We start from the raw sequence: 21420 nt of genomic DNA on the forward strand, positions 1-21420 counted from the left end.
TGAAAGAATATTCAAATCTTGTTTAAAATAGTTTTAAATCTGCAGATATTAAAATAAATACATTAACTATATGACACCCACGTTGAAAATGATTAAAGGATATATGTGGATATATTATTAAGTGAACCTAGAGGCTCAAATTCGTGAGAAAGTCTCAAATATGATTTTAGGTAGTATTGAGTGAAGCTATTAATTTAGTTCGTACAAAATTTATTAAATATTTAATAAAACTTAACAACGTAAACAAGCTGTGTTCGAAATTTACTTCAAAGAGATATTTTGATTAAGTATTTAAATCACTTTAAACGGGTGTTTTTCAGAAAACTATTTTATGTTCCCGCCCATTGTCAATCATTAGAATTGTTTCATTTTGTTGCAACGACGCGCAAAGTAATTGGACCAATAATTACGCTTTGAAATTTTGGCTGTAAATCGAAATTTGAGAAAAAGGCAGAACTGTCGTGATGCGGCGGCTTTGGCAGTAGTGTGGGATTTATTTGGTAGCAGGTGTGGCAAGGTGTTTGCACACAGTAAGTGTGTGTCAGTATTGCATGGTTTGTAACTTTATGGTAGTTTATTATTGTGATGGACAGACTTTGTCAGTTAGTCATTTAAAGCGTTGTTAGTTTGTGCCTACGGCGACAGTTTATCACTCGGTTTATATCTCAATAGATGCAAAGTTTAGTTGAAACATGAACATTCAACGTGGACGAGCCATCTCTGTAAGTTCCGCCCTAGCCAACTTACCTCGCCCCAACTCCATTCGTCGAAGTTTATCTTCACAAAGTTTTCCGAGGTCTATCCGTGTTGTGGTGCTGGGAGCTGGTGGCGTCGGTAAAACAGGTGAACTTTGTTTTCTTATAATCGCGCTTGTCTGGCCTGTATGACGTCATATTAGCTTAACAAACTTAACCACCGTATCTCCATTGATGACGTCATAGGGGTATTTAAACTTTGATTCTGTCGTCACTTCCCGTTTGCATCGACTTTATTACGTTAGCAACTTGTCTTTGTTAGGTCTAATATGACGTCACAGTGCGATTTCACGCCCGCACTATCACGTTTGTTATGAAACAATGAAGGTGTGTCACGTGTTTGCGGTGAGCCAATTAAATACTTGGAATTTTACCCACGTGACCTTATTTGGCTAATTGACATAATTTTAGCGCCAAATTATCTTGTCATTATGACGTATACAATCATATATTATGAGATAATAATGAAACCGTCGCAAGTTCGTCAAAAAGTCGCGTTTGACGCGATTTAATTTGAAATCAAACCTTTGAATCACGTGATGTTAGCGATTGTTCGTAAACACGTGTCGTTGTGTCTCAAGTTGCGGAGTTGGTTCGAGGTTTTACTACAAGTGATGTTTAAGTAGAAGACATATTATGTAGTTACAATGTTGGATCGACAACACGGCGCCATGCGCTATTATAGCGGTTTGATTCATCCGCGGGTGAATATATCGAAAGTTATTTTGTCAATGTTTGCGCAAAAACACATAATTTCTTCGAATACGAAATAGCGAAAGCGTGGCCGCCGAACCCAATATACGTTTAGTTGAAAACACAGGGTTGAATAACCCCATATCATTGTGTATCACTGTATTCAGTAGTCTGTACTTTGAACAAAATTCCAAAAACTTTGAATTTAATTTCAGTTTTCGCTTAAAATTTCGGAAATTAGTTCCTCGCAAAGTTCCCCGCAAGTATTTAAACGAAGACTTTTCGCGTCTTCCTCGTTCGATACAAAGTTAAAACGCGTAACATGTACAAGCGTAACAATGATATCCTGTAACGTCACAAACTAAGTCAGGCGGTTGATCTGTGATGTCACAAACAACTTTATTTATTTATCTACGTAACAATGAGTTGAACGAGACGGCAAATTTTTAAATCTTTTCAAAAAATCAAAAGTTTAAATAAATTTTCAAAAAAAATGGTTTCGCTATCGCGCGTTTTGCTTGTTTAGTGGTTTATGACGTCATAATCGCTTGTATTAACGACAATCCAAAGTCTCGAATTTCAAGTTTCTCAAATAACGTTCATTACATCATGACGTCACAAACATGTTGTCGTGATATGACAATGGTGTCGACGCGTTTGAATCGCGACATCAATTGTTCATCATGTGCATTATGACGTCATAATACATGATCGAAATGACAATCAAAGATTTTCTCTTCGATATTTTGATTGACAGGTGAGCATGAGATTAATTTGGATTACAAGTCACGTGGTGTGGATTATACGCATCGTTGACTTTGAGGTTACGTCATAGTAGGTTATTTTGATAGTAAACAAATAATCTTCACAGATTTATAAAACCGCATCCTCAAGACTCCCATAAACGGTTGTTAATGTTAAAACACGATCGGGAAACATGGGATATTATGTACTAATGGTATCTTGCCCCACAGTAATATATATGGTTTAAAATATAAACCTGTAACAATGGGAGAGTGTTTTGCACGATTGTTGTAGTATCCGCGGCAATTCTAATATTATGACGTCACAATCGATTAGTAGAAGGAATGTGAAATCGCGGCAACCGCGTAGCGATTATGAGGTTTCAATATTGACTCGAGCTTCATATTACAACTTATTACGTCACAAACGATCTTGTTAGGCAATCAATGGAAATCTGAAACCGTTGTTTTGGTTAATTCCCTCATGCGTGATAATGGGCATTGTTGAAGTGATTTTTTCCGTGTAAAACCCATTGTTTGAGTGATTGTTACCAAATAAAGCCGATTGTGAGCTTAATACAAGCCTCTGTGATGTCACTTTCTCCCCACCATAAACACGATGTCCCTGGTTCGCTGTGGCTCCAATCGCTCCAACCCAGTGGTCACTAATAGGTTGTCTATATTACCAGCCATGTGGAGAACCATTTACCCAACTATGGTTGCCCAAACACTTTGGCCGCATCAACTATTAATTAAAACCTACTTTGGTTCATTACGTCACGAAAGGTCAGAATAATTAGTGATCACGTGTCCATTAACTTCCATTGTCGATAACATCAACGTCATAATAGCGAGTGTTCGCTAGTGTCGATATGTTTATGACGAAACAACGAAACTTAATTATCGCGGTAAAGTTGACAGGATTGTGACGTAGCTGTGACGTATGGTGTCAATTAAATATTGGTTAAGTGGGAAAGTTGGTGTTTGGGGTGTTTACGTCATAACAATGTACAATATTATCTGCCTAAACTTCTATGTGTGTGTTAGGTTTACCAGCCACGGTTTTGACCTGGTGTTCTTCGTGTGTCACAAGTAACATTTTTAATGTTTATTTACAAGTAGCATGTTTAACGACGGTCGATTTGTTGCTGATTCTCTTCGTCGTTTTAAATAATTTGATTTTTGATATCGTATTTGAAAATTTAAATAAATTAGGTTATGTTATTATGACGTCATGGGATCACCTTAAGAATCACGGCTTACGATGCCACTGTGACGTCATAATGCAGCTATTGTCTCCTTTGTTTACCAACAATAAGTAGCATTTACACCAGAGCGTGGAAGATTCTAGATTTAGATTGTGACCCTTGGTTGCAAATATCAGCTCACCGCAGGAATGTACGAATATAATCCTTGTGTTTGCATAGTTGTACAAAGAAAATCGAATTATCTTTGCAACTTTACACTGAAATAATTAAAGTTAATTATGTTTAATTGTCTAAACATGTTGCACTAAAATACGGTTTAGAGAACTTTGGTGTGACATAGGTAAGCCAAGTATTTCGCTAACTATGTTTGTTTGCACTTTTGTAGTTCAACAATTATAAACACGACTAAACCTATAACGTGTGTTAACAACCAACCTCTGTTTAATCTTTTACTTCCCCTTTTACAGCGATGGCGGTTCGATTCGTAACAAAGCGATTCATCGGCGACTACGACCCAAATCTAGGTAATTATGACATAATATATTGTTTGTATTATGACGTAACAAACATCCTTGTTTAGAAACTATCTACCGCCACACAGCGGTGGTTGACGACGAGGTCGTGAACTTTGAAATAATGGACACTGCTGGTCAACAGGTGGTTGTGACGTGTAATCGTGTATATTATTGTATTGTGACGTCACACTGGTTAGCGCGTCTGCCTCTAGACCAGCAGAATATGGGTTCAAGGCTTGATGCTGCTACCATTGTTGGTGTGCAGAAAATTCAACAAATGTGGCCCCAGCCCAGTGATCACTAATGGGTTGTCTAAATTGTCAGTCATAAAGCTGGCACAAGGTGTATAGAACAGAACACCAGTGTTATAACAACTGTCGCCCCCCCGCCATGCGAGGATAAATAAGTTACATTTATTCACCATTGTGTTTATAGGACGAAGAATCTTTAGCGTTGGAGGATAAATGTCGATGGGGCGAAGCTTTTATATTCGTCTACGACGTAACAGACAAGTATAGTTTCGTGGAACTCGATCGATTGAAGTTCGTCGCGAGTTACGCACATTCGAAATCTCGGTTAAGTTTCACGCCTTGCTGGGGTTTGGTCGGGAATAAATCGGATCTGGCGGACCATGAGCGGATTATTAGCATCGAGGAAGGAAGGGAGCGTGCGCGGGACTTGAGGTGCCATATCTTCCGCGAAATATCGGTAAAAGAGTCGATGTATGAAGCGGGTGAGGTGTTTGAGGATTTGTGGCGGGAGTTTTCAAAGAGAAGCCCTCGATCGCCATCTAGCAGTCAGCGGCGAAAGTTTTCATACAGGATCCAGGATAAGATACCGGTGTTGAATTCGAACTCGTGCGCATGCGATACATGGCGTCACAGCCCGCATAATGTCGTTACCAGCCTCGCTAATACATTGAGACGACAATCTCTAGCAAGCGGACTCATCAAGTATTCCAAGGACTTCTACTCGAGGGATGATGACCGGATCGACGAGGTGACGCGGAATATTCCACGAATCCCGGAAGTTGAGACAGAGGAAAGCGAAGTCAGCGACGAACCGCGACGGCGACGACGTAACGCTGTGGTGGGTGGTTTCAACCCCCCCGCCACCCCACGAAGGACGCCACTATCAAAAGCTCTCAGCGTTGATAATGTGTTCAGTAAGACGATGCATGAACGTGATGACGTATCATCGTCATCCACTACGTCATCAATTACGTCACTAAACGGTTCAATAAGTCCCTCCAACAAACAAATATTTGAAAGTTTCGAAGGGACGAGAAGCGATTCCGATTCGTCCCCCCAGTCACGTGACAACAATGCTAGTATTGTGACGTCATACCCGCAATCATATTTTCCCGCCATTACTTCAACATACTGATCACGTGATCAAAATTTTTATTTCGTAATAAATGTTAATTGTGACGTCATAGTGTCACCACCAAGCAATGATTATTACGTCACAGTTGAATGATTATTTATTTGAAGAAGTTTCACTGTTACGTCACTATTCATTGTTAAAGAACAATCGATGATTGTTAAACAGGTTTATGACGTCATTATTGATGATTGTTTGATACAATAGAAAGGTTGGTATGACGTAGACAATGCTACGTTTCACGTAATATCTGAAGTTATTGTGACGTGACGTTTGTTCGGTTTGCGTTGACGCGGTTGCTATGTTGCTCCACCGTGCGGATTCGGAGGTAAGCTTGGTTTCTATGTTGCTCGTCGTTGATTGGTTGGATTGATCACGTTGTAGTTGCGTCATAGTCACCTCATTGTTTGAACAATCGTCGTTATTATGACGTGTCGTCTTGACTTCCGCTTGTAACAATTCAATTTCAGATTCCTGTGTGATGTAACGAGTAGTGACTTAATACGTGACGTGTATATGACGTCATTACCTGCATTTCAATGATGTGACGTAGTTCTTCCATCTCATTGGCAAGTTGTTCGTTCTTCGATATCACAGGAAATCTACGATGTAAGGGGTAAGATGGGACATGGTTTATCGTCACATTTGGTTGCAAACAAAGAATATTTACAGAATTATTAAACCGTATCCTCACGACTCCAAAAGAGAGTTGGTAATTGTTAAAACACGATCGGTAAATATGGAATATTATGTGTTAACACTACCCATCTTACCCCGATGTCCCTACTGTACTATATTTACATCTTTAATATATGACGTCACCAACCTTTCATTTGTCAACGACTTGGTGCTCTCCCACGCCCTCTTGTGTTGCTTCCTCCTGTTCTCCGTCATCCTGAGGAAGAAAGATCGATTCCTCGTCCAACCAGGTGATCTCCTACGTCATAATTACGTCATCATCACGTCATTACCACACACACCACGTGACTAACCTCCTCACATCCGGTTTTATATTATTTCTATGTTCTGACGTAGACTCGCTTACTAGCGACACCAAGCTGCAAACAGATGAATCCATGTCGCATTGTTCGTCATAATGATCCTCTGTTCCATTGTCACAAACTTCTATTGTCTCTGTGTGTGACGTCACAGACGATAACTTATCGGGATACTGGAATCTTGTGTCTGTGACGTCATAAGTGCAAGATGACTTTGGTATTTTAGAATTAGTTGTTTCTTTTAATAGAACGCGACGCGCTCTTTCGGTGGTCTGTTTTCCATCTATGACGTCATAATATGTAGATAATGGTACTTGGTGTGATTGACAGGTGACCTCGGGTGACCTTTCAAGAGAGATGCGACCACTATCGGTGGTTATTATCGATGCAGGGCTACCGCATGGTGGCAGTCGAGGTTTAGGCAACTTTTGATTGGTTGGTTTAACACACGTGACTTGAGGAGAGTTCTGCATGACGGATTTTGTATCTATAACGTCATATTGGTTCACCGATGTTTCAGTGGCGTCATAATGCTTGGTTCTTTTCTTCCTTCTATACGTAATATTGGGCGAACGCGATATTTCCTTGAACCTTGGCGTCAATGTTTTATCGTCGGTTTTACAAACTGACTTGAACATTTGTTTCAAGTTCGAACTGGATGGTCGAGGTAGACGTCGCCATCTTGGTTTGGTGTTTTCCATTATTAAACCTAAACAACTTAAAACTGTAAAATATTAATAACTTTATAGAATTGTTGAGATTATGGTGGCGAAAAACAAAGATCATATAACGAAAGGACAGAATATAGCGACTAAACGATAGTCGTTAAAACACGCAGATAAAATAAAAAAACAACATTGTTTACAAACGTGGCTGTTAAACCATCTTTAAGTTTCTGGTAAACTTTGTAGGAAGTAGAAGTAACTTACACGACAGTCGTTATAACGCACTAAAGATAAACGACAGACCTCCCGACCTGCTGATAAACCAACTACACAGCTGCTCTGCACACGAAGGTTCATAATACCCAGCCATTCGCAAATGTGAATAATTTATATCTAACTCCCCGGTAAATCGATAAAATTTGTGTTTAATCTTTAGCGCCCTCTTGCAGTTGCTACAAACAACAAACAAAACTTTTTTCTTTCGCGCGAATTTTGATTGTTTTTCGCGATAAAGCTGTGATGTCATAGTAGGTGATAATTAACGCAACAATGAACGTCGTCACGTCACTGACAAACGGCGACAATTGTATGGAAACAACTAAACTTGAAGTATTTTGTTGTTTATTTACATTCGCTTCACACTCCATTATTACAAGTGTAACTGACCTAATACATTTTAACGCATAATTTATTTAACTTTTTATGTGTGTAATAGTTTAATTTCGTGATTGTTTCTTATGATTATCCACATATAATATATACAAATGGGAGTGGCAACCATGGATAAGTCACTTATAAAATCCCAAATTAAGATTATAATTAACATAATAGTCTCATTTGTAGTTTATGTAAATGTTTATTGTATGTACGTGTAAAACATAATGTATGTAACAATACGTATATAACCATATAGAGTGGTTTGCAAGCTTAACCCAGAGTATTTTGCAAAGGTTGCAGCAACCCCCCTTGAAATTGTAAAAGCAATTCATGATTAAAATATTCCAACAAAACTACAGTTCTACTTTTTGCAATTGACCCGTTCGACCCTTGAAATTTTGTAAATTCAACGCCACTTCATAAGTTTATGTAATAATAGGTTTGGTTGTGTTCTTATAATAGGTATTATGACATCATACATAGCAGTGTCACCATATAAGTGGAGGTTGTATCTTATCAGTGACAATCCTCGCTATATAATGGTGTCAAGCATTGTGATGTCACATATTGTGGAAGACAGTTGCAAAGCATTGTTTAACAAGATACAGGTTTGTGATGTCATAATGGTTTGTCTACTGTATATTATGCAAGATTTTAATATTTTGTTTACTGTACGTTCAATATATGTTGGTTTAATCCTCGCTTAACAATGTTTATTGTGTTAACGACTGTCGTTTGCTGTTAGTTTCTTTCTCTTGGTTTAAATTTAGTTTTCACTTTTGTATTCAAAGCAACAAATACACCATGTTGTGTCAATGCAATAAATGGCAACCCAATTTATAAAACATTGTTTGATTTAGTTTGCTGTGAAAAATCTACCATGGCGGCCTGGGATCCAAGTCAAGCAAAAGCTGCAGCGTGTTATCTAAGGTTAGACCCCAAAGATATGATGGAGATTCAATCGCAACCTTTCGTGGGGAAGAAAGCGGTGAGTGTGTCCGTGTGGTATAATTGTTCGTGGTGTCAATGCATTAATTATCGCTGATTATTCCAAGGTTTAACTGTGTCTGGTAATAACAGAATAATTTGTTGTTTTAATTTTGTTAGTTTTATGACATCACATGATTCACACATTGTATTATGACATCACACATTATATTATGATATCACACGTTGTCTTATGACATCACACGTTGTCTTATGACATCACACGTTGTATTATGACACCAAAATAATCATTATGACATCACAGGTATGGATTCCGTGTAAAAAGGTAGTTTATCGCAAAGGGGAAATTATTGGACCTTCCGACAAAAAAGATTGCAAACTCGTTCTTGCGGAAAATGGGGACGTAAGTCACATGACATGATTATATGTTGTTGGTTTGTTTTGTAACAATGCTGCGCGGTGTTTGTTTATAAATTCAGTGCATACAACTTTACCCCATCGCCCCCAACTGTTACAAAATATTTATAACCAATTAACTTGCTTTAATTCAATCACAAAGTCTGTACCGCCCCTTAACATGCAGTAGCCAACATTCCCTCCCCACATACATATCAACCAAACACACCACTCTATGCGTGCCACAACAGATAACCATCCAACGTCTGCTAAACATCAAGTAATCACCGAATGTTGAGTGTTTATGATAACACCAATATGTGGGTGATTGATAAGAACTGTCTTTATACAATCCATCTGTTTTAAACAACTAATTATTAAATTTATATTGTTTATTTGACCAGAATTAATCTTCTGGTAAAAATGTTAATTTTATTTCACCAACATTTTCCTGCCATCTGCCAAAAACGTTGATTGATTTCAACATTACATTATACCTTTGTAGCAACGTCAGCATTACTTTATAAAAGCATGAAATGCAGGAAGTTCATGTTAAAGAAGACAACATCGATGAACAAAACCCTCCCAAGTTCACCCTCATTGAAGACATGGCGAACATGACGTATCTTAACGAACCATCTGTGCTTAATAACCTCAAACTAAGATACGAAAAGTTTCTCATTTATGTAAGTTGTGTTTATTGTTTCTTGTTTTATGTATGTTGTTTCTATGTGGACGATAACTGGTAGTATCTAACCTTGACCGAGCTGTCAAGGGAAGATCTCTCATCCATGACCAATAAAGCCCTTGTCACCTTACCTTCGGGGAACAACAAGCTTCAACATTTGGTGAGGTTCATGCGGCACCCTGGGTGTTGGGGTAATGGGCCATAGAACACATGGTAAAGAATCTTCAACATAGAGTTGATGAGAAATCATACATGAATCATTTATAGGTTAGTTAACTTTAGATATCTCCCGCAGACCTACTCTGGTTTGTTCTGTGTCACGATCAACCCGTACAAACTCCTCCCTGTCTACGAAACATACGTTGTGGGTTGCTATAAAGGGAAACGAAGAGCGGAGATGCCGCCCCATATTTTCTCCATCGCTGATAATGCTTATAATGATATGTTGCGAAGTAAGTTGTTGTTTGAATATATGTTGAATGTATACTTGTCACATTCTGTTATAAGATCTGTTTATATTTCATACAATATTTATCTAAACATTCGAACATAAATACACGGATGTGAGAACAATCCTTTGCACTATCCAACATATCTTTGTAACCGGATGTTTGTTTTGCAGATCGCGAAAATCAATCTATGCTCATCACGTAAGTTAAACTGATGCAACCATGTAAACTATGATTGATGTAAAAAACAATTCATGTTAATTAAGGTCGATGGCGCAGCTGCTAAAATAATGAATTTAAACGCAAAAAACTAAATATCGCGTTTGCCCTAACTCTAATTCTACCAATTTTAAATTAAAATAAGTTTCATAAGACGGGAAAGGATGTTATTGAGTTAATTGTGATGTAATTGAATTGATTATGACATCACAGAGGTGAATCGGGGGCAGGGAAAACAGTGAACACGAAACGAGTGATTCAATATTTTGCTACGGTTGCTGCCTTGGGTGACGCAAAGGTGGAAGATGGGAAGGTATATTGTTTCTATGGGGGGTATAACATGGATATCTTATATTATAACATAGATATCATATACTATAACATAGACATCTTATATATAGAGTACTAAAGGCACGCTTGAAGACCAAATCATCCAAGCCAACCCAGCCATGGAAGCTTTCGGTAACGCCAAGACGATAAGAAACGATAATTCATCGAGATTTGTGAGTTTGGTTTGTAACGGTTGTTGATGTTCGTTCATGGTTGTTGTTTCAGGGCAAATTTATTCGGATTCATTTTGGAACAACAGGGAAGCTCGCTTCTGGTGATATAGAGACATGTAAGTATGATGTCATAATGTGTGTGACGTCATAGTAATACTAATGACATCATACAGACCTACTGGAGAAATCGCGCGTTATCTTTCAACAACCAGGCGAACGAGGGTTCCATATTTTCTACCAAATTATATCGGGAGCTAAACCCGAACTGCTGGGTGAGGGTGTTGGTTTTAACGACCGTCGTTTTGCTACTAATTCCTTCTTTTTGTTGTTTTAATTAATTTGATCTTCGATATCGTATTTAAGATAAATTAACATTGTATTGTGACATCATACCAACCCCATTGTGACATCATACCAACCCCATTGTGACATCATACCAACCCCATTGTGACATCATACCAACCTCATTGTGACATCATACCAACCCCATTGTGACATCATACCAACCCCATTGTGACATCATACCAACCTCATTGTGACATCATACCAACCCCATTATTCCAGAGAACCTTCTGATAACGACCGATCCGTACGATTACAAATACATGTCGCAAGGTGACGTGGCAGTGGCGAGCATCGACGATGCCGATGAGTTGAATGCTACGGACGTAAGTTGGTGTTGGGGGTTTAAGGGGTTTGGGGGGTATTGGGGACAAACCATACTGTGGTTATTGGGTGAAGGGTGCGAGGGTAACATGGTTCATACACTTAATACTGTGTTCATAACATACATGATAGCACACACCCCATGCTAACCCACTATACAGACAGCGTTTGACGTGCTGGGTTTCTCGCAAGACGAGAAGAACGGGATTTATCGCATCATGGGCTCGATTATGCACACGGGAAACATGAAGTTCAAACAAAAACCCCGTGAGGAGCAAGCGGAAGCCGATGGAACGGAAGGTCCGTTGATGTTTGGGGGGTTCTGGTTGTTTTGTCATGATATTCGTGTAACTTGGTGGATAGTAACAGTGTTATGTAATATTCCTGGATGCAAGAGGTTTCATTTGGCTTGTGTAATGTTTATTTTAACCTCTCTTTATAAAAATTTTAAAATATTGTTGAAAAATACCCAATGTTTGAATGATTGTCTTCATTGGCGTCTCGCCGTCTCGTATAAAAAATTCGTCTAAACTTTGTTTAATCTTCACAAACACTAGATGCCGATAAAGTGACCTACCTGCTCGGGATAAATTCCGCAGAATTCGTGAAATCCATCCTTTCACCGAGGGTTAGAGTTGGAAACGATTACGTTACTAAAGGACAAACCGTGCAACAATGCTACTACTCCACTGGTGCGCTGTCCAAGGTGATGAAGTGATGGTTGAAGGACTCTGCTTGTTTGTATAGACACGTAACACCAGAGTAAAAGCTGGTTTAAGTTTAAAACTAGGGTGTTGATACATTTAATGTAGCCACCCATAACACATCCATACCAACCTACCCTAACCGACCTATATATTTATATTAGGCGGTTTACGAGAAGCTATTCAACTGGTTGGTGAAACGAATCAACGAAACATTAAGCACGAGGTTGCCACGAAGTTTCTTCATCGGCGTCCTCGATATCGCTGGGTTTGAAATATTTGATGTGAGTTCTGTTGTTGTATAATAGGTGTCAATATAATGTGGGTTTGTTTAGTTACCAACAATAATAACCATAGAAACCATATATAGTTCAACAGCTTCGAGCAACTGTGTATTAACTTCACGAACGAAAAGCTTCAACAATTCTTCAATCATCACATGTTCGTATTGGAACAAGAAGAATACAAGCGGGAGGGAATTGATTGGGTTTTCATCGATTTTGGTCTCGATCTTCAAGCTTGTATCGAACTTATTGAAAAAGTTAGGATAACATATAATTCTATTGAAACATAATTTTGTGTTTCTTCATACATAAGCTTGTTTTGATCTCTTTGATTGCAAAAGAAATACGACGCATGTTTTAAGTCTATATCGGACCTCACCCAAAGTATTCATATTATATATTAATACAACCCACCCTCAGCCCCTAGGCATCATGTCCATCCTTGAGGAGGAATGTATGTTTCCCAAAGCTACCGATCTAACGTTTAAAGAGAAACTTTACATGAACCATCTTGGGAAATCCAACAACTTCATCAAGCCTCGACCGCAGATAAAGAGGAAGTTCGAAGCTCATTTCGAGCTTATTCATTACGCTGGAATCGTAAGTTGGTTGCGCAATATTATGATTAAACATAACGACAGTGAGTATGTTGTATGTGAAACAAATAACTCTGTTACAGCAGCATAAATAAGCTAGAAAGATAATTATTTATGTAAATACAACGTTGGCATAACAGACTGATGATGTTAGTTGTTTGGGAGATTCCGCTTGTGACGACATTCGTTGGACGATACATCACCGTTTGGGTTGTAACCAACATAGTGTATATGCATGGATTGGCTGTAACAACATGATTGCAACATCAGTGTTAACACACCACGTTACCAGGTTGGTTACAACATCAGTGGTTGGTTGGAGAAAAACAAGGATCCGCTGAATAACTCGGTCGTTGCGCTTTATAAAAAGTCGTCGCTGAAGGTGTTGGCAATGATATGGGAGAGTTATGTATCTCCGGAGGAAGGTAGGGGTGTGGCGGGGGTTGTTGGGGTTGGGGGGTGTTGGGGGTTGCTGTCTCAATGGTCAGCCAACCACAAAAACACTCACGTAGTCAAGTGTGAAAGTAATTGTCGAGTAAATGGTTTTTGTAAAGGATGAACATCTGTTGCATTGTTTATTGCAATATGATGGCAATGATAAACAAGTTGTTGTTGTTGTTTGTCCCACAGCGATGGCGAACAAGAAGTCGTCAGGCAAGGGAGGGGGTCGGAGACAGAAAGGGGGTTCGTTTCAAACCGTGTCGTCGTTACATCGGGTATTATGACATCACACATCATTATAACATACATAACAATGTCCATTATTTAGGAATCATTGAACCGTTTGATGACGAACCTCCGTTCCACTCAACCACACTTCGTGCGTTGCATTATTCCCAACGAGATGAAAAAGCCGGGATATTTGGACAACGCGCTGACATTGCACCAACTTAGGTGTAACGGTGTGTTGGAGGGAATTAGGATTTGCAGGAAAGGATTCCCGAGCAGAATCCTCTACGCCGAGTTTAAACAAAGGTAAAACATGGATATCATATTTCGAATATTTAAACTTTCTAACAACATCTGTTATCACCAACCCTAGGTATCGAATATTAAACCCGGCATCGATCCCCGACGGACAATTCCTCGACAGCAAGAAAGCCACGGAAAAATTGATGGCATCACTGGAACTGGATGTTGCGCAATATAGATTCGGCAACACTAAGATATTCTTCAAAGCTGGAATGTTGGGAACGCTAGAAGATATGAGAGATGAAAGGTTGACGATCATAATCACGAGAATGCAATCGAGGGGGAGGGGAAAGCAGATGAGGGTCGAGTTTAAGAAGATGTTGGAACGAAAGTAAGGATAAGCGCCAAACCTGGGGTGGCAGGGTGGGCAGGCCAACCCCGGAATTAAGTTAGTTTTGTTTCAAGCAATTGTATTTTTTGTATTCTTAATTCCACATTCAACTAAATTCTTATATTTTATTATAAATCATAACATTCCATTAGACAAGCATGCTCGTTGATCCAAGCAAACATACGTGCGTATCTCGCCGTTCGTAACTGGGTGTGGATGCGATTGATGTTTAAGATCAAACCACTTCTTAAATCGGCCGAGAACGCCAAGGAGATGGAACAAATAGAGAAAGAAAAAGCCGACCTTGAGGAAAATTATGAACGAGAGAAGAAAAGAAGGCAAGAGTTGGAAGATTCGCAAGTCTCGTTGATTCAGGACAAGAATGATCTTGTGCTCCAACTTAATGCTGTAAGTTGGGGGTTTGGGGCTTTAACTTAATGCTGTGAGTTGGGGGTTTGGGGCTTTAACTTAATGCTGTGAGTTGGGGGTTTGGGGCTTGCATCCATAGAAACACAGAGTAACTTGGTAGATTTTGGTATTTTAGTGACTTTTCCAATGGGTTTAAACAAAATGTTTTTTTTGTGTTAATTTAAAGGAACAAGAAAACCTTCAAGATGCTGAAGATAGATGTGACCAACTTATCAAGTCTAAAGTTGAAATGGAATCCAAACTTAAAGGTGGGTGGTTTGTAGTTACAGACTACCTCTAAATGATGATGTTCACATATTTGATCCGTTGAGTAAAACGCTCCTGACTGTAAATTTCAACAATTCATGTTCGCCGCCTTTCCCACAAACCATATATTTTGTTGAATCGTTAGATTTATCGGAGCGTTTGGAAGATGAGGAGGAAGCGAACAACGATATTTTGTCAAAGAAACGGAAACTTGAAGATGAATGTTCGGAGTTGAAGAAAGATATCGATGATTTGGAGTTGACGTTGGCTAAAGTGGAAAAGGAGAAGCACGCAACTGAGAATAAGGTGGGGGGGGGGTGCGTGTGGGGGGGCGTGGGGGGGGTGTGTTGATGCAAAGGTGGGAAAACATTGCACTGGATAAGAATTTTTTCTGTTATTTGTTGAATTATATTCTTGTCAACACCTATATTTCGTTTGTGTAAACCTCTGGGTTGTTCGTGCAGACTTATCTTAATTGAAAGGTTTAAAGCTTGGGTTGTAGGGGTTGTACAAGTTGGAAATGGATTCATATTTTTGATGTTAACCCAAACATAATGTGGTTGCCATCGCCACCCATATAAATATATCCTATATATTCGATAACTTAATGTGTTTGTTGAAGGTTAAAAACTTGAATGAAGAAGTTTCAACGTTGGAGGAAAGTCTGGAACGTTCAAACAAAGAAAAGAAATCTCTCCAGGAGGCGCACCAGCAAACTTTAGACGATCTTCAGCAGGAGGAAGATAAAGTTAACAGTTTGTCGAAACATAAAAGTAAATTGGAACAACAAGTAGATGATGTGAGTTGTTATTTGGTTAATATTCTATGTGTGGTTCTATAGCATGCCTGAGGTATAGGCCAGGTTTCTACTTCCCAAAATGTGTATTATATAAGATATGGGGGATCAACATTATATATATTACATAACAACACTTATACGTCCCAGCTCGAAGCCTCGTTAGAACAAGAGAAGAAAATACGAATGGAGCTCGAACGTACCAAGCGCAAACAGGAGGGCGACATCAGGTTGACGCAGGAAACGGTGATGGATCTCGAGAATGACAAGCAGAGGTTGGAGGAGAAAGTTAAGAAACGCGAGTTTGAGTTTAATCAACTGCATACTAAGCTTGAAGACGGGGAAGCTTTGATCAATCAACTACAACGCAAGATTAAGGAGTTACAGGTGGGGGGGGGGGCTGTGTTGTCACTATGATGTCACTATTGCGTAACAATACACCCAGGCTCGCATAGAGGAACTTGAAGAGGAATTGGACGCTGAACGCGCGGTTCGTGCGAAGGTTGAGAAACAACGAGGTGAATTATCAAGGGAACTTGAAGAGTTGAGCGAAAGATTGGAAGAAGCAGGGGGTGCCACGTCTGCACAGGTGTGATGTCATAATGGGTGATGTCATGATGGGTAATGTCATGATGTGTGATGTCATAATACATGATAGATTGAAATGAACAAACGTCGAGAATCCGAGTTCAGTAAACTGCGTCGTGAGTTTGAGGAATCGAACCTCGCCCACGATGCCTCGATATCAATGATTAGGAAGAAGAACGCCGATACCTTGGCTGAACTTAGTGAACAGGTGGGTCCACTGTGTTTTAAACATACCTTGATTGGGTCTACTGTGGTGTAAACGTACTTTGGTTGGGTCTACTGTGTTGTAAACATACTTTGATTGGGTCTACTGTGGTGTAAACATACTTTGATTGGGTGTACTGTGGTGTAAACATACTTTGGTTGGGTCTACTGTCTTTTAAACATACTTTAGGTTGACAACTTGCAACGAGTGAAGCAAAAGTTAGAGAAAGAGAAAAGTGAAATGAAGATGGAGATTGATGACCTTTCATCTAACGTGGAAGTTGTTACAAAACATAAGGTGGGGGTGGGTTAGGGGTTGGGGGGTATGTAGGGTGGGGGGTGTTAGGGGTGGGGGGTGTTAGGGGGTTGGGGTGGGGGTGTTAGGGGTTGGGGGTTGGGGGTGTAGGGGTTGGGGGTTGTAGGGGTTGGGGGTGTAGGGGTTGGGGGTGTAGGGGTTGGGGGTGTAGGGGTTGGGGGTGTAGGGGTTGGGGGTGTAGGGGTTGGGGGTGTAGGGGTTGGGGGTGTAGGGGGTGTTTCATAACTGTTGTTGTTCCCAGTTAAACTTTGAGAAGATGTCCCGTAACTTGGAAGATCAACTTTCCTCAGCAACCAGCAAGAACGATCAGTTACAAAAGGAATTGAATGAAGTGAACGCTAAGTACGCGAGGTTGTCAAGTGAGAAGGTGGGTTAGGGGGGGGGGTTGGGGTAAATACTTCATGTGTGACACATGTTATAACTCCAATGATGTCATAATACACGATGATGTCATACAGGGTGAATTAAGTCGCTTTCTTGAGGAAAAAGAATCCTTGATGAACCAATACACGAGGACAAGGAATTCATTGCAACAACAACTGGAAGAACTTAAACACCAACTTGAGGAAGAAACTAAGGTTTGTGGGGAGTTTGTAACATAATGTTTATGGTGTGGCCTCTATGTGCGATACTGTGGTGTATATGTTTGTACGTCACCTAGTGGGGAGTAACATGTGATTCCTACCCAGGCAAAGAGCGCGTTGGCACACGCGGTACAAGGTGCGCGGCACGACAACGACTTGTTGCGCGAACAGCACGAAGAGGAGCAAGAGGCCAAGGTTGAATTACAACGAGCGTTGTCGAAAGCAAACGCTGAAGTCGCTCAATGGAGGACGAAGTATGAAACGGATGCGATTCAACGAACTGAGGAGTTGGAAGAAGCAAAGTAAGTGGTCTCGATGTTTGTTATGTAATATGGGACGTTTCCAACCCAACATTTGTTGAATAAAGCTGACAAAGTTGCAATATCCCAATAAAACTGCCTTTATTTGTATTTTTAGTTACGTTGTTTAATATGTTGGATCGTCGATAATTTTGTTTGTAATCTTCAGAAAAAAACTTGCGTTCCGGTTGCAAGAAGCAGAGGAAGCCGTGGAGACGGCTCAAGCCAAAGCTTCGAGTTTGGAGAAAACTAAAGTTCGCTTACAAAGCGAACTGGAAGATGTCGTTGTCGACCTCGAGAAGTCGAACGCTGCGGCTGCAGCTTTGGATAAAAGGCAACGAAACTTTGATAAGGTTGGTGGAAAAGTTTGCTCAACTTCAAACAACATTTATTACCAAAGTTAATCATGTGACTTTCCATGCAATAATGGGTGAATAAATAAATTGCCGCCAACATTTCTTCGTTTATACACCTCATAATCATCCACCCAGGTGCTTGCCGAACACAAGGAAAAACACGAGGAACTCCAAGTTGACTTCGAACAATCGCAGAAGGAGTGTCGGAGTATTTCAACGGAGTTGTTTAAGATGAAAAACGCTTACGAGGAATCGATTGAGGGGCTGGAGACGGTGAAACGGGAGAATAAGAATTTACAAGGTGGGGGTTGGACAAGTTGGTATTGCATGAGATTGATTGAAGTTACGTTTGGCAACTTGTTGATTCCACAGAAGAAATATCGGACATTACCGACCAGTTGGGAGAAGGAGGGAAGAGCATTCACGAGTTGGAGAAATATAAACGTTCGTTGGAGCATGAGAGGGTGGAGTTGCAGGTGGGTGGGCTGTTTTATGTTAGATGGTGACGCACAATGGTTAGCTGGGATGTGTTTAACCCCCTCACTCACAGGCTGCGTTAGAGGAAGCCGAAGGGGCCGTCGAGAACGAGGAGTCCAAGGTGCTAAGGCTACAAGTAGAGTTGGCGCAAGTTAAACAGGATTTCGAACGAAGGATTCATGAAAAAGAGGAAGAGATTGATAATACAAGGTGAGGGGGGGGGGTTTGGGTGAAGGGGGATCTCACCTCAAGGATCTCACCCATATAGAAAATATCTCAAACATCCAGTAACGCTTGTATTCTATTTGGTTGCATTATTAAGTTGTGGTTGACTAGTTGGAACAATCCTCCATTAATTAAATATTACTGGCTTACCCAACTAACCCCCCCCCCCTCTCCCCCAGGCGAAGCGGGCAACGTTCTGTGGAATCCATGCAAGCAACATTGGATGCGGAAAGTAAATCTCGTTCGGAAGCCGTGAGGGTTAAGAAGAAGTTGGAAAGCGACATCAATGACCTTGAGGTTCAACTCAGCCACGCTAACCGACAAGCACAAGATGCAATACGACAACTTAAGGAGGGACATGCTGCAAATAAGGTTGGGGTGATTGCTTTGCACGTATGGCTTTAACTCCCATAAATAAGTAACACCCATTCATGCATGCAGGACACGCACATCCAACTGGATGAGGTGATTCGTAGAAACGAAGATCTTGAAGAACAACATTCCGTTATTGAACGAAGGGCTAACTTGTTAATGGTGAGTATGATGTCATAGTTGATGATGTCATAATATACATACACCATGGTATACAAAGCACATCACGTTGCATTCCATAATTAATAGAGCGAGTTAGAAGAGATGCGATCTGGGTTGGAGCAAGCAGAGCGCGCAAGGAAAGCTGCCGAGGCCGAGTTGATGGAAGTTGCGGAACGTTCCAATTTACTTCACACACAAAACACGGCGCTGATCAACCAGAAGCGGAAACAAGAATCCGAGATCGTTCAAATAAGAGGGGAGGTAGAAGAACTCAGTGAGGAACAACGACATGCAGAGGAGAAAGCTAAGAAAGCTATTATTGATGTGAGTGGTTTAGGGTGGGTTGGGTTGGGTAGGGTGGGATAGGGGTTGGGTTGGGTGGGTTGGTGGGTTAGGGGGGGTTGAGTGGGTTGGGTGGGTTGGGTGGTTGGGTGGGTTGGGTGGTTGGGTGGGTTAGGGGAAGTTGGTGGGTTGGGTGGTTGGTGCCTATGAGTGTGATGTGTAGATATTAACTTGTATATCACGCAGGCGGCCATGATGGCAGAGGAATTGAAGAAAGAACAAGATCAGTCGTCTCATCTTGAACGAATGAAGAAGAATTTGGAACAAACGATTAAAGATCTTCAAATGAGATTGGACGAAGCTGAGCAAGTTGCTTTGAAGGGAGGGAGGAAGCAAGTTCATAAGTTGGAAACCAGGGTGGGTTTGTGGGTGAAACTATATTTATCCCCGCGTGCCGGGCGATGCTTGTGGTTATAACTGGAGTAATCATGTTGAACATTGTTCCCCCTAACCCAGGTTCGCGAGCTGGAGAACGAGCTCGACAGCGAACAACGACGCAGCGTTGAAGTAACAAAAGTGATGCGTAAAAGTGAGCGTAGAATGAAGGAGGTGACGTACCAAGCCGATGAAGATAAAAAGAACTTGGTTCGGATGCAAGACTTGGTGGATAAGTTGCAAGTTAAAGTAAAGACATATAAACGTCAATGCGAGGAAACAGTAAGTATTGTGATGTCATCATGATGTCAAACATAGATACCCACATTACATTTCATGACATCATACACGCAGGAGGAGCAGGCCAACTTGAACCTCGCTAAATATCGAAAGTTACAACACGAGTTGGATGACGCGGAGGAAAGAGCAGAAGTTGCCGAGTCATCTTTGAATAAACTACGAGCCAAAGCACGAGATGGAACGTCGTTTGCTAATTATAAAGGTGGGAGGTTGGGTTGAGCGTTTTGCGATAAGTTTATTAAGAAACCGATATCTTACGCAGACATCCCGTTTATGTTTAAAATATTTCAGTGGATCCTCGTTGAATTGTTTATTTTCTTTGCAGATTAATCTCACCGCTCGATGGCGCATGTGGTGCATGATGTTTAATACACGACAACATAATATTTTGTGTGAAGTGAAGTTTACTTGATAGAACAGCCAGGTTGTAATGTAACCTCTGAAGGGAGTGTAGTCAGTTGTTTGTATCGGCCACATTAATGTTGGAACCACTTTGTTGCATTATGACGTAGGATAGAGACAGCACACGTTGTTTCTTAATCAAAGATTTATTGTTTTTGTTGAAACATTAAACACAGGGTGAAACGTAATTTATATCAAACAAACTTGACATTCCAAACTCCTTCGATTATCAGTGAACAGATATTTAGATTTAGGTGTGTTGAGGTTACATAAGTTACGATCAGCCGTAGGTTTTAGAAACACCTTGTGTTGTGATAAGTGAAGTAAAAGTGAGTGAACGTATCTTATTTCCCCGCGTGGCGGGCCAACGACAGGCGTTATCATACGGGTTTAACACCTCGTGCCAGCATACGAGTTACCACGCACGTTACTTTGTTGGTGATTATTTTTTGGGGGGATTTTTTTATATATAGTAGGTCGGGGGAAGATGGGACACCTTATCATTCTATTTCCCATTTAGTAGAAAACGAAGAACATACACAGAACTCTAAAAGCGTATTTTCATGACTTACAA

General features: G+C 40.4%; 3 protein-coding genes across 5 annotated transcripts; 2 read left to right on the plus strand and 1 right to left on the minus strand.

The window, feature by feature from the left end:
* The first annotated feature begins 358 nt into the window (after positions 1-358).
* LOC149725446 (uncharacterized) lies at positions 359-5364 on the plus strand. Of its 3 annotated transcripts, XM_089892524.1 has the most exons (5): positions 359-530; positions 673-843; positions 3867-3923; positions 3980-4056; positions 4350-5364. In XM_089892524.1, the coding sequence occupies exons 2-5, from the start codon at positions 693-695 to the stop codon at positions 5298-5300; spliced, it is 1236 nt and encodes a 411-aa protein (XP_089748650.1). In that variant the 5' UTR covers positions 359-530; positions 673-692; the 3' UTR covers positions 5301-5364. The 3 variants fall into 3 exon arrangements, with proteins under 3 accessions (XP_089748650.1, XP_089748649.1, XP_089748651.1); XM_089892523.1 differs by lacking the exon at positions 359-530 and having other exon boundaries at positions 554-843; XM_089892525.1 differs by lacking the exons at positions 359-530; positions 673-843 and adding an exon at positions 893-3739.
* Positions 5301-7285, minus strand: LOC149725447 (uncharacterized). The gene is made up of 4 exons (XM_089892526.1): positions 6290-7285; positions 6124-6234; positions 5827-5899; positions 5301-5771 (listed from the first exon to the last, which is right to left on the minus strand). The coding sequence occupies exons 1-4, from the start codon at positions 6994-6996 to the stop codon at positions 5427-5429; spliced, it is 1236 nt and encodes a 411-aa protein (XP_089748652.1). The 5' UTR covers positions 6997-7285; the 3' UTR covers positions 5301-5426.
* Positions 7286-8072: 787 nt separating this feature from the next.
* On the plus strand, positions 8073-20830 carry LOC149725448 (myosin-1-like). Its single transcript, XM_089892456.1, has 42 exons — positions 8073-8225; positions 8478-8605; positions 8870-8968; positions 9504-9647; positions 9945-10101; positions 10272-10299; positions 10531-10630; positions 10719-10820; positions 10873-10936; positions 10994-11092; positions 11385-11488; positions 11648-11786; positions 12044-12192; positions 12355-12474; positions 12561-12731; positions 12895-13074; positions 13363-13495; positions 13701-13786; positions 13840-14045; positions 14113-14373; positions 14526-14781; positions 14969-15050; positions 15194-15354; positions 15671-15847; positions 15995-16231; positions 16290-16433; positions 16503-16640; positions 16827-16934; positions 17194-17319; positions 17411-17530; positions 17642-17838; positions 18005-18188; positions 18327-18492; positions 18564-18667; positions 18742-18878; positions 19073-19265; positions 19335-19427; positions 19515-19751; positions 19956-20126; positions 20226-20426; positions 20499-20646; positions 20770-20830. Exons 2-42 carry the CDS (start codon positions 8498-8500, stop codon positions 20772-20774), a joined length of 5835 nt encoding a protein of 1944 aa, XP_089748582.1. The 5' UTR covers positions 8073-8225; positions 8478-8497; the 3' UTR covers positions 20775-20830.
* Positions 20831-21420: the final 590 nt, after the last annotated feature.

This window comes from Ciona robusta, chromosome 14 (genome assembly GCF_009617815.1).
Source record: "Ciona robusta chromosome 14, ASM961781v2".
In the NCBI taxonomy this organism is placed as follows: domain Eukaryota; kingdom Metazoa; phylum Chordata; class Ascidiacea; order Phlebobranchia; family Cionidae; genus Ciona; species Ciona robusta.

Coding starts and splice junctions, on each gene's coding strand:
- LOC149725446 (XM_089892524.1), top strand. CDS start 693: ATGAACATTCAACGTGGACGAGCCATCTCTGTAAGTTCCGCCCTAGCC. Junction 3,924..3,979: donor CGACTACGACCCAAATCTAG/GTAATTATGACA, acceptor ATCCTTGTTTAG/AAACTATCTACCGCCACACA. Junction 4,057..4,349: donor TGGACACTGCTGGTCAACAG/GTGGTTGTGACG, acceptor TTGTGTTTATAG/GACGAAGAATCTTTAGCGTT.
- LOC149725447 (XM_089892526.1), bottom strand. CDS start 6,996: ATGGAAAACACCAAACCAAGATGGCGACGTCTACCTCGACCATCCAGT. Junction 5,900..6,123: donor AAGTCGTTGACAAATGAAAG/GTTGGTGACGTC, acceptor CTTACATCGTAG/ATTTCCTGTGATATCGAAGA. Junction 5,772..5,826: donor GTCACATCATTGAAATGCAG/GTAATGACGTCA, acceptor TACATCACACAG/GAATCTGAAATTGAATTGTT.
- LOC149725448 (XM_089892456.1), top strand. CDS start 8,498: ATGGCGGCCTGGGATCCAAGTCAAGCAAAAGCTGCAGCGTGTTATCTA. Junction 19,752..19,955: donor CTAAGAAAGCTATTATTGAT/GTGAGTGGTTTA, acceptor TATATCACGCAG/GCGGCCATGATGGCAGAGGA. Junction 20,427..20,498: donor AACGTCAATGCGAGGAAACA/GTAAGTATTGTG, acceptor TCATACACGCAG/GAGGAGCAGGCCAACTTGAA.